Here is a 12,597-nt window from a genome sequence, read left to right as displayed (position 1 = left end):
CAAAAAAAGCCTAGGGCCCCGATGGTTTCAGCACAGAATTCTACCAGAACTTCCAAGAAGAGCTAATACAATACTCCTCAAATTATTCCATAGAGAAGGAACATTGCCAAATTCTTTGTATGAGGCTACAGCTACCTTGATACTGAAGCCACACAAAGACTCAACCAAGAAAAAATTACAGACCAATCTCCCTCATGAACATTGATGCAAAAAATACTCAATAAAATACTGGCAAACTGAATCCAAGAACACATCAAAAAGTCATCCACTATGATCAAGTTGGCTTCATCCCAGAGATTCAGAGATGGTTCAACATAAGAAAACTTATTAATGATCAATGTAATCCACCATATAAATAAACTGAAAGGAAAAAACCTATATGATAATCTCACTAGATGCTAAAAAAGCATTCCACAAAATCCAACACCCCTTTATGATAAAGGTCTTAGAGATATCAGGGATACAAGGAATGTGTCAAAACATAAAAACCAGTATACAGCAAGTTGACAGCCAACATCAAATTAACTGTAGAGAAACTAAAAGTGATTCCACTAAAATCAGGAACAAGACAAGTCTGTCCACTCTTTGAGTACTATGTTGAATAGCCAGAGAAATAAGACAACAAAAGAAGATCAAGGGGATACAAATTGGAAAGGAAGAAGTCAAATTTTTGCTATTTGCAGATGATATGATAGTATGCATAAGTGACTCTAAAAATTCAATGAGGGAACATTGATAAACACCTGATGTGGGATTCCCCTCTGTGTGCTGTGATTACCACTGGTTAATAAAGAAACTGTCTTTGCCTGATAGGGTAGAACAGAACTAGGTGGGGAAAACTAACATGAATGCTGGGAGAAAGAAGGCAGAGTCAGAGAGAAGCCATGTAGCCCAGCCAGAGTCAGATGCTGGACCGGAGAAAACTTTACCCAGTAAGCCACAACCACGTGGTGATATGCAGATTAATAGAAATGGGTTAAATTAATATTTAAGAGCTAGCTGATAAGAAATTAGAGCTAATAGGCCAAGCAGTGATTTAATTAATGCAGTTTCTGTGTGGTTATTTTGGGAGTCTGGGTGGCCGGAAAATGAACAAACAGCCCCCTACAACCAACACCTTCAGTAATGTGGCAGGATACAAGATCAACTAAAAAAAAAATCAGTAGCTCTCCTATACACAAATGACAAAGGGGCTGAGGAAGAAATCAGAGAAACATCACCATTCACAATAGCCACAGATAATATAAAATATCTTGGGGTAATATTAACCAAAGGAGTGAAAGACCTGTACAAGAACTTAAAGTCTTTGAAGAAAGAAGATATCAGAAAATAGAAAGATCTCCCATGCTCTTGGATAGGTAAGATTGACATAATAAAAATGGTAATCCTACCAAAAGTAATCTATAGATTCAATGCAATCTCCTTCAAAATTCCAACACAATTCTTCACAGACCTCAAAAGAACAATACTCAACTTCATATCAAAAAACAAAAAAACCAAGGATAGCTAAAACAATCCTGTACAATAAAGGAACTTCGGGAGACATTACCATCCCTGACCTGATATAGAGCTCTATTATTACAGTTACAGTAATGAAAACAGCTTGGTATTGGCATAAAAACAGACATACACAAAGCAAAATCAACAAAAAACCCAAACCAAACAAAAACCTGGGAAACTGGGGGTCAGAGAAGTAGGAAGGATTTGATCAAAAAATCATACATGAATGTATAACATTCTCAAGTAATAATTGAAAACAATGAAAAATCACAAGGGAAGTCTAGGAAACTATTGGTCTTAATGAGCCAAGGAGACATGATGGCTACATTTACTATGATATCCTGGACAGGCTCCCGGGACAGAGAAAGAACACTAGACCAAAACTAAGAAAACTTAAACTATAGACTTTAGTTAACACCAATACATCAGCACTGGCTCATTAGTCAAGACAAATAGTCTTTCTTAATGGAAGAGTTAACAAAGAGGGCATTTGGGAATAAAGTGTTTGGGGGTGTCTCTGTGCTGTCTTTGAAAGCTGAAGTCTAAATATACGAAAGCATTTATTTTTACTTTAATAAAAGTTGATTTAGGCTCCCCATGACGGGTCTATTAGCATGACTGTGGTGTCTGACTGCCTGGCCTACTTGATGACTGTGAGATGAACTCAAAGAGTAGAAGTGTCAGCAGGGCAGCCAAGGTTTGAGAAAACAAAGAACCATCTTATATTGGCTGACTTCAACATAAAAAAAAAACCTAAACAACTGAATATAGTGAAATAATTAGATTTTAAGAGTAGTCACCTGGGGTTGTACAAATTTGTCATAAATAAAGAATTAAGTCCCTGCAGCTGTGGAACTTCTGTGCCTGACAAGGAGGGGAGAAACAGGAGCCGTCAACCATATCCTAGCCCTATAGGACTGAACTGGGAGGCCAAGAAGCTGGTTCATGGGGGAAGGGTCTGTGAACCCCCTTGCAGCTAGAGGATTCCTATGAGAAATAAGTCTGCTAAACTCTTATTGCTGTTGTACCCTAGTCAACACATTGGAAACCTTTGTAGATTTAGGGTAAGGAGTCATATTCAGTGAGTTTTTACTACCATGTTTACTGAGATTATGTGATCAATTACCCCTTCCCAACAGAAAAAAACAGCTTAGAAAATAGAGGGCCCATAACATATATCTCTGTTGGGGTGCATATGTGATTTAAGGGCTGAACAGGTCAAAGAGTTATTCAGGTTTCGAGTACGCTGCAAAGGCAGAGTATACGGACTTCCTGTTAAAACATTCATCAGTGGGTGGGAGGACGAGCCGCAGCAATGTTTAATAGAGTGAGCTGATGATGAAGTGAAGTGGTCAGAAAGAGAAAATGACATTTTAACTTAATTGAAATAGCCCTGTAGGCTAGTGGAGACAGTGTGGCACATGATAGATCTAGAATATATTACGTAGCATAACAAGATAGAGTTTCTAATTAGAAAATGTAACACAAAATAAAGGGTGATACATTAATATTGATTACAACTCAGATGAATTTCAAAAGAGATATATGTAATAACTCAATGTACCTAAGATATAGAAATCTTGTTGAGGCAGGAGAAGAAAATGATCAAAACTAATTAACTGAAGAGGACCTTGAATTTCTGACCCTCCTGCCTTCAACTCTGAAACTTTGGGATTACAGGCCAGTGTTACAATTCCTATTTTATGGGGTACTGGGGATCCTGGGTGCTGTGCATGCTAGGCAAATAGTTTACTGAATGAGCTACATTTCCAGCCCTTTAGATATGTTTAAAGAGAAAATGTTGAACACTGGATTTTTGAATAAAACATAACCATGAATAAAGGACTAAGGAATATAGCCTTAATAGAAAAATATGGCCTCCTAAGTAGGAATTTAGCGTAAGTAGCACAATGCAGTTTATGACCAAGGAAGCTGTAGATCCTTAATCCTGGAGATTTGAACAAAATCCATGACAGAATGCAGGAAGTCTGTGAGAAAGCAGCCGGAGCAGACCATGCCCCAGAGTCACCTTCCGGTCTGTGTATCAGAGGTATCCATATAGAGTCGAGAAATAAAGCCAGGCATTTACAATCACCTGATTCTCAACACAGATGGTAAGCATACTGCAGAAAGGACAGTCCTTTCAACAGGAAACAAAGGCAAAACCAGACAACTGGGATTGTGTTAAACTTAAGTTAAAAAGCTTCTGAAAAGCCAAAGTCAATAGAATGAATAGACAACTTACAAATTGAGACAAACTACACTGCTAATAAGGGTTGACAGATAGAATGCATATGAAATTTTTAAAAAAGGCAATAAAAAACAAAGTGTACAGCATCCCCAAATAGATATTTCTTAAACACCTTAGAGAAGTTTAGAGAAGAATGGTGATTACTGGAGGCCAGGTGAAGAGGGCTGAGTGGCAGGAGGTATGTGCAATGTCCACCGTGAATGCGAATACTCGTTTGCTCATCAACGGGCCTGAGAACTTGAGTTAGATCACCAGAACTCACATGACAGAGAGAGTGACTTCTGCAAGCTGTCCTCTGACCTCCACACACATGCTGTGCCACATTCATGTGTGCAGACACACAGCACACGCACACACCTAGCGGCCAGGAGAGGACATAGGATCCACTGGAGCTGTAGGTGCAGGCAGCTGTGCGCTGCTGATCTGGGTGCTGGGAACCGAACTCAGGTCCTCTGCAAGAGCAGCAAGCCCTCTTTATTGACAGGTTCTCTCTCTGTTCTCCAACTGAAAAACAATCTTAAGGGGAACATGTGCAAAGAAGTCGAGGGGGAGAACACCCTCAGGAGATGGAACAGCAACCATGGACTGTTGATGTCCAAAGGTAACAGCAATATTTTCTGCAGGCAGCATCTAGAAAAGGGAAGGAGATCCCTTCGCATGTAAAGGAGACAGAGTGACATTTAGGAAAATATTAAAATAAATAGGAAAAAAAATCACCCTTGGAAATGCCATTCACTCTGATCTCCTGGACAATGTGTGACCAACCATACTTTGCTACCAACAGATGATAATTTTCTCAGGAGGCCATGGCATGTTTCAGATGGGTGAGGATCCTGCTGTACTTGACTGAAGAGATGTTTAAAATGAAAATGACTTTCTGCCACTTGTCTCTAGTCCATTACAGTTGTAATGTGAGTTTAATGCAGCAAGGCATTTACCATAGCAAAGAGTTACCAGGGTGTGGAACAAGAAATAAGCCTGGTCCCCCTCATCTTGCTGGGCTTCTTGCTTTCTAGTCTCTTGACCTGGAAGTACTTAAGATGATGTAATCTTTTGGTCTAGTTTTCAAAACAATAATAAAGAGCTGTCCTTTTTTAGACACACTCTGATGTAGAGTCACACCGACATGGGACAATCAAAGTAGGCCAAGAACAGAATCTTCTTTGTTCAAATGACGAACATCAATGGGCATCTCTCTGGGAATTCAAGAACCTGGAAAGTGGGGGTGAACTGGGTTGACTGTTCGCAAGATAAGTCAGTCTTGCTTGGTGCTTTGTTTTAACAAAGATACCAGAAGTAGTGATTACAGTTCACTTGGGTTGTGAACTGATTTTAAAACTGATGACAGTTAGTTAAATCACTCACTGGGTGGAATAATCACCCTGAAAGGAACTGAGAGGGTGGAACTTGTATTATAAAATGGAACTGAGCACACTAGACACAGTACTAATGGGCGTAGTAGAAGAAATCTTTGTCAGAATAACAGAGATGATTAAAGACATGAATTAGACATCAACTCCACTGGGTACTCTCAGTGACATGAACACAACAGCTAAATTGAGCAATTACAAAGTTAAGTGTAACTCGGAGAGCATCTTTCTCCTTCAGAAAACAGTTGATGTCAAGTTAGCTTAGCTTGTCTGCATTACTCAGTGGCTAGCTGCAAACGGTTTTGTCTTGTTAAACCCTTTTAGAATGGACAGACTAGACATCTGGCATGGTATGACACTCAAAATAAAAAATGTATTATAAAATATTATATATATAATATCTGTAGCTATATATAGATATAGATATGCCACCAAACAAGCACATCCCTTCTAAACATCACTCAGAAATAAGCCTGCATCCACAGGAGCCAAAAGAAACTAGGAAAAGAGACACCTGGTCCCTTTTCAGAGCTGTTTGTAGTTAGCAAAGAGGAAATTAACTCTGACTTTTTTAGAGAGAGGAGGAACAGAGTGGGCCTGGGAGAGAAAAGGGATGATTTCAGTGGCTGCTTGTGAAGGAACTGTGATTAGGGATTGTAAAGTTGGAGTGGCCTTTCATAGATGGCTCTTTATGCAGACTGTCAAGTGTAATACCAGGCCCAAACTACCCCTAACAGGTACATTTCTCTTTGTGCAGATTTCTGAGGCTGAACATGTATACTTTTATAATTAGGTAAAACAGTATTTTAAATAAATGTGTAAGTGAAAAGTATACCTTTTAAAAAAAAATCAAAGCACGTGATATGATTCCTCTCTGAACAATGCTTCTGCAACAGTTGTAAGGATGGAGATATGACAGCAATAGAGAATAGAAGCAATGAGCCTTCAAGGGTTCTTACAGGCTATAGGCCTGTGTCTCACGGAACAATTCACCTCTGTAGATTTCATCCACTCCTTTTGCATTTCTAGGCTGCAATTGTGATTATCCAAAAAATAATAACATCTTACAGGGCACTGATAAACAACTGATTCCAAAGTTTACAGTCACAATAAGCACGGGCAGTTTCTTCCTAACGACCACCTGACTACTAGCCCTAATAGGACAGGGATAATCTCACTGCTCTCTTCCTGCCAAGAGTTTGCTTTTCCTTATTCTGCTTCCATCCCTCCATTTGCACATAGAAGCTCACCTTCTCCTTTATCCACACCACTGTTCCTCAGCCTTTACTCTACATCGTGCATACTGATGTACGTGTGTAATGCTTTCTAAAGAGCATTTATTAATGGTTGGAGTGATGGTTCAGCACTCGCTGCTCTTGCAGAAGGCCTAGGTTCAGTTCCCAACATCTACATGGGAACTCATAGCCACCTATAACTCCAGTCCCAGGGGACGCCATACCAGATTTTGGCCTCCACAGGTACTAGGCACAGACACAGAAAATATACATAGATGCAGGAAAAATACATATACATAAATAAATCTTCATAAAAGCGTTTATTTTATAGCAATTAAAGTGCATGTGCCTTAAAGTTTTCTAATTATTTTCCTTTGACCAATTGGTCCTTGATCAAAGGGTTATCATTTTTATTTTATATCCTAATCTTCAATTTCTTAGAAATCTTTAACTGTTATCTCTCTTTTTCTTTTCCAGAATAATAGTCATCCTTATTACCTCTATTTTCTATTTCAATCACTTCTATTATTCTCTTTTTAGATACCTTTTATTAGCTTTATCTAGTTAGAGGAAGAATGTAACCATGCATTCAGGCTCTAAGAGAAATTGTTGGAAGGAAGACAAAAGGAATTGGTTTTATTTTTTTCTTGAGACTCAGTATTTCCATGTTACATGATGTTGTGTTTCTATGGTTTAGCATGAAGCCAGGCTTCTCATACTCCACAGTGGGAAGCAGAGATGAGTTCTTCCCCAGATTCTCAAAGTGAGAGAGTTGCAGTGTAAACAAAATTCCCACACGGCTCTGACACGCTGGAGCATGCTCCATTAGTGACAAGCACACACTCATGTTCCAAACGGAAGCCCTCAGTCTGGCCCTGCAATCCCGTAGCAGATGTCACCCTTCTTGTTACTTACTCTGAGATGTGGAGAGGTTGGCGAAAGCTGACTTTGTTCTGCCAGCCAGCCATTCCAGGCTTTCGTGCATGTTGGCCAAGGCTTTGAGGTCACTGACGTCACGGAGAATGTCTTGTGGAGGAATAAGTTTGTCACCAAGGTTCCCAATTAGAACTTCAGATTCCTTGCCAAAGGCTGCCCTGAAAAGCAAATCAAAACCACATCTCACTTACTGCTTGGTAAAGGCTGGGGACAGGTTTCATTCACTTATTTTAAAAAGAATCTGAAGCAAATAAAATATAAGATTAATTCATGTTATTTAATCACTAGGACCCACATAACAGAAGGAAAGAATGGGCTCTAGACAGTTGTCCTCTGACCACTCCCTCTTCCCTCCCACCCCATGGGGGTAATAATAAATATTGTTTTCAAGTTTTTGAAAATAAAAAATATAACTGTAATTGAAAATTACTATAATTCATATGGGGCTCATGTGGAAAAATTGTTCTTAGCTGTACATCATTAAACTAATATTATTCTTAATATTTAAAAAAAGATTAATTTATGTTATGACACAAAATCTAGGAACAAGCAAAGTAGTGCAATGAAGGCATCTTTTAACTCACTGGGTTTCCCAGAGCCCATTGTCTTCAAATGTTCTTAAGGGTGTGAGGAAGTTACACAGTGCAATAAAGGAACTCTGGAGACCACAGGCCCAGACACAGCAGGGGTAACATTTTGGAAAATGAACTGCTCTATTTTCACAAATCTTTTATTCTAAGAGGGTGTAGAGGGAGAGAGGGAGAGAAAGGGGAGAGGAGGGGAGAGACTGCTAAAATGAGAAGCGATGACTAGGAGTGAGGGTACACATGGTGGATAAGCAGAGCTGACACCAGAGGAAGTTGAGAGAGGTGCCTGGAACCTTTGCTAAGTCCTAAAGGCTTTTAAAACTCAAATAATCTTAGTGAACAGATGTGGAAGCTCTATTTAAATATAAAACCACAATTTCAGCTTAAGTAAACAGTGAGTAGTAACATAAAATACAATAAAAAGACTTTTAGTGGACATACAGGCACTTAAGAGGTGCTGTTCATTGTACAGAAACCCTGCTATGAATTAAATGTTGTTAAAGATGTCTGACACTAAGTCATCACTCATGATTAACCTCATTTCAACAGAGGGTTATGTTCTTAAAAGGGAAAGTTACAGGTGACTGGCTGATTTGGATAAGTTGTGGTTAAGAGGCAATAAGGCATATGAACTGAGCATATGATATTTGAGTGTGTTGACAAACTCTGCCTGTGATCTGAGTAAAGATCTTGGGGTAACTGGCTCCCCAAGTGGCATATATCTAACTAGTTTCCAAGACCTGCATGTGTAAAAATTTTGCTGCGGCTTCAGAGTTGGAAAACTAAGGTGTGAAGCCCTAGTTGGCTGCTTGCTGAAGGTGAGATGTCGGACTTCCCTGCACGATGCATTTGGTGGTAATGGCACTGACGTCTTCTGAAATAAAATGAGGATTTGTTGAGGTGATTCTGAAAACTTTTCATTGGGAAAGTATCAATAATCATGAAAGCAGAATATTAACAAATCCAAATGGCCATTCCAGTTTTAACACTAAGAACACCTGTACAGTCTTTTATCTTTCCTCTGCCCAGGAATATTTAAGTGCCTAACACAATGCCTGGTACCTAACAGAATTCATAATATTTTATATTTTAGTTATTATTTTCTTAGGGGCATTGATAAGGCTAGTTATTTATAATCAACTCAAGGTATGTACTTATAAATACACTTAAATAGTAAGAGTGAGCAGTGGGAACGAAGTCTCAAGGGGTAGTATGACAGATGGAAACTTCTAGTACTACAGTTACTCTAGAAGTGAATTACTGTCACATGAATCACTGGTCTCTCACCTAGTTCTCACTATTCTAGTTTTACCTGGTAAAAGGCCCTTCATATTATTGTGGTTGAAAGTATGACCGATGTCAAAATTATGAAACAAACAATCTCATTAAATTTCAGTGCCCACTTGCAAATGTGGTACTGAGTGCCATGTGATATGAAATCAGAGTTGTGTAGGAGGATCGTGGTAGATAAGGACTAATTTTGCATACTCCATTTCTGGCATGCTGCCATAGCAACTGAGCTACACTGATTCTTCTCAAACTGGAGACCTTGAGAGTGGAAGTCACAGCTAAGAACGATGGAGCCTAAAGGTAAGATGGTTGAAGCATACTGTGATATCATAGGTACCACACTTCAGCCCCTCAGACAATTTCTTCTGGTCTTCAGGTCAGAGGAACAGAAAATGAAGGCCTCTTTGATTAAGCTACTGTTATTTCTACTTTGCTAGTAGCAGTTAAATGCAATCTTTAACTGACATAATCGTCTAATCAGCATAAGTGAGGTTATACTCAGAAAAACTCCTCTGAGTTTTGTTATCCCTAAAAATCTAGTTACTGGGAAAAGCGAAACCTAAGTCTCCTTCATGATGTGAGGCCAGAAAACATCTATAATATCTTCCCTTGGGCCAGGCTGCAAATATTTACTTTTCTTAATATGTCCTTATAAATCAGCTTTTCCAGTCCCTTAATCATCTTTGATAGATACAACAGAAAAATGTCTCTGAGCTGGGTGGTTAAAAAGCAACAAGGGAGGCTAAGAGCTTTGAAAGCCAGGCTTGGAGCCATTTTTATGCATGTAGGTCTAACTCTGGGTGGAATGTGACAATCAAGACGAGTATTTATGCAGAAGTCTAATCCGTGTGTGCAGGTCTAGGAGCCCCAGGCATGACTGTGTGCTTACAGCACGGGATGCTGGTCCTCTTCCCTCTGCATCACTGAGATTTGCTTAACCTCCTCAGACAGGAGAGCAACAGACTTAGAAAAACACAAACTGCCTCATGTTGAATGCATAGCAGACATATCATTTGACAGGAATCCATAATCACCCCCTAACAACCTGGAAGACACACAGAAACCATGACATGGAGAATAACTGATTGACAGCTATAACTATTTCACATACAAAAGCATTCCTTTGAGGATTTGTGTATGTGTGAAAGAGCCTGGAGGAAGATTTTTATGTGTTAAACAATAACCTTAGGATTGCAGATTTATTTTCTAAACTCTGATTTATTAAATTATACCATATCTGTACTGTGAAGCCATTAGAAACTATTCAGTGGAGAATTCTTAATAGCACAGAAAATGTTTGGTGTGGCTTCTTTGTAATGATGATAGGTAGTTGGGTCAAATAAATTATTATTACACTAGGCACCAAGTAGTCTAGGAATCCCAGGAAAGGAGACAGGCGGACACAGGAATCACAGACACGAGAACAAAATTAGGGGAGGGCGGTGAGCTTGTAGCTGGCCTTGAGTTGTGCCTCCAGCTTGCTAAAGACCTAACCAATGCTCCTGAAAATATCTCACAACCACACTGATAGCTACCAACATCTGGATGAGAATTATTGCCTCTTTCTAGATTTGAATTTTTACAGTATTTATCTTCTTCCTATTTTTAAAAATATGTTATTTAATGGAGATGTACTTTTGAATGCCACAGGCAACAGAATAATTATATTGAGAAGGTGAGGTACCTGGTAGTAACAGGTCCTCCCTCATCACTGCACAGAGATGACATGATGCCAGAAACAGAAAAGAAAACTTACAACGTCTATGTTTAAAGAACTGATCTCTAGGGAAGAGTACCCTTCAGAGCCAGCTGGCCAACAAGCTCACGCAGACCATGAAACTGAAGAAGTGTGGTAAGCCTCTTCAGTTTAAATCTTACCACACTTTTTAAAAAATCTTTAAAGACCTTGATCTGACAAGGATTCATTTAAGAGAAATTTGCCAAGAGTGTTAAATCTGTTTAACTTAATTTTACCGCACAATTATAATCTTTAAAGAAAGTCTATCTGACAAGAATTCATTTCAAAGAATTTTGCAAAGGATGCACAAAATTGTCTCCATTTAGAACTTAAATAATTCTGTTATCTACTGAAAGGAAGGGGAAAAAATCTGCATTTTCAGCAGGCTACAAGGAATTATGAAAGAAACATCATAAGTGGTTTCAAAAGTGATTGATTTGAAGATCTGGGCTGTATCAGACATGACACACACCCATTTCTGTGTCTTTCCCTGTGCCTGTTCCTAATCTTTTACTGCTGCTTCCAATTGCTGAGCTCAGCTTGGAGGTAAGGATCCTGGAGTATGTTGCCTCAAGTGCAAGCCCACTGTGTTAAATGAAGTAAGAACAGGGAAGGGCAAGGACCTATGCTCGCGGCTATACATATAGACAGGTTCCTTCCTTTCTGGTCTGCCACGTCCACATGTAACAGGCACCTGAGGTATGGGGTTGTCTTCCTTGCCTGAAAGATTTACACCAGTCCCTGTTAGTTCTACTCAGGGTCTTATTCAGTCACAGAATCTTGTTTAACAGTGTTGCTGGCCAAGAGTGGAACAGAGCAGATTCCTGCCTTCCCTTCCCCAGCCATACACTCAACCATCCAGATGGAGCTGGCAAGGTAGAACAGCAAGATGGCCCGGGCAGGATTCGGCTCTTACCAGTTGGGAAGCTACTTATAATTCTGGCATGTTGGAATAACTGACCCAAAGACCAATCACATTGTACCCTTTAATAACAAGAATAGATGAGTCTGGGGATTCGGGAAAAGTAGAAAGGATTCCTTCCATTATTAGTATTATTACTCATGGAACTTTTGCTCTTTCCACTTCAGCTCTGGGCTAAGCCAGCCTGGAAGTACCTAGGAAGGAATGCTCCTGCTGGAAGATACAACAGCAGCTGTGTTTAATTGAAAAAAGGGCTTGTCATTGGGCTGCTCTGAATTTCTCACATGTTCACAGGAGACAGCATGGTAAAGCAACGCTATCCAGACAAAGGCAGACTCATAATTGTTGATGCTTTTATTTCATTTACTATTTTATTAATGTTGATTATAAGTACAAGGGTTTTAGTCTCCCTATGGCCTTGCTAAATTTACTACTTCAGTGGATGAATGTATATTATTTAACATTATATAATGCTTATGAAAACAGAGCCATTCAGCTGTGTTGGTTAGCTATCTCTCACTGTTACAAATCCCTAAGATAATCAACTCATTAAGATAAGAGGCTTGTTATGGTTTAATTTTTGAGGTTTCAGTCTATGAGAAGTTAGCCCCATTGGTTTTGGCCTATGGCAGCCTGTAACCGCAATCTCAGGCAAAACCATTTACCTAGCCAGCAGACAAGTGGATACTGACCCTATAGTTCATGATCCTAGAGAATCTAAGTAACAAAGTGAACCCTAAGAAAAACATAGATAGATCTACCTGTAAA

General features: G+C 39.3%; 1 protein-coding gene across 1 annotated transcript in view; it reads right to left on the bottom strand.

Moving 5' to 3' along the window:
* The window catches only part of Exoc4 (exocyst complex component 4), a 716,316-nt gene that overhangs the window by 110,717 nt on the left and 593,002 nt on the right, over positions 1 to 12,597 (bottom strand). The window contains exon 14 of the mRNA XM_075953989.1: positions 7,272 to 7,450. Within this exon, the coding sequence (XP_075810104.1) occupies positions 7,272 to 7,450 (179 nt within the window). The remainder of the gene's footprint in view (positions 1 to 7,271; positions 7,451 to 12,597) is intronic.

This window comes from Microtus pennsylvanicus, chromosome 19 (genome assembly GCF_037038515.1).
Source record: "Microtus pennsylvanicus isolate mMicPen1 chromosome 19, mMicPen1.hap1, whole genome shotgun sequence".
In the NCBI taxonomy this organism is placed as follows: domain Eukaryota; kingdom Metazoa; phylum Chordata; class Mammalia; order Rodentia; family Cricetidae; genus Microtus; species Microtus pennsylvanicus.
Note: the sequence above shows the minus strand (reverse complement) of the source record. Positions and strands in the feature narration are given on the sequence as shown.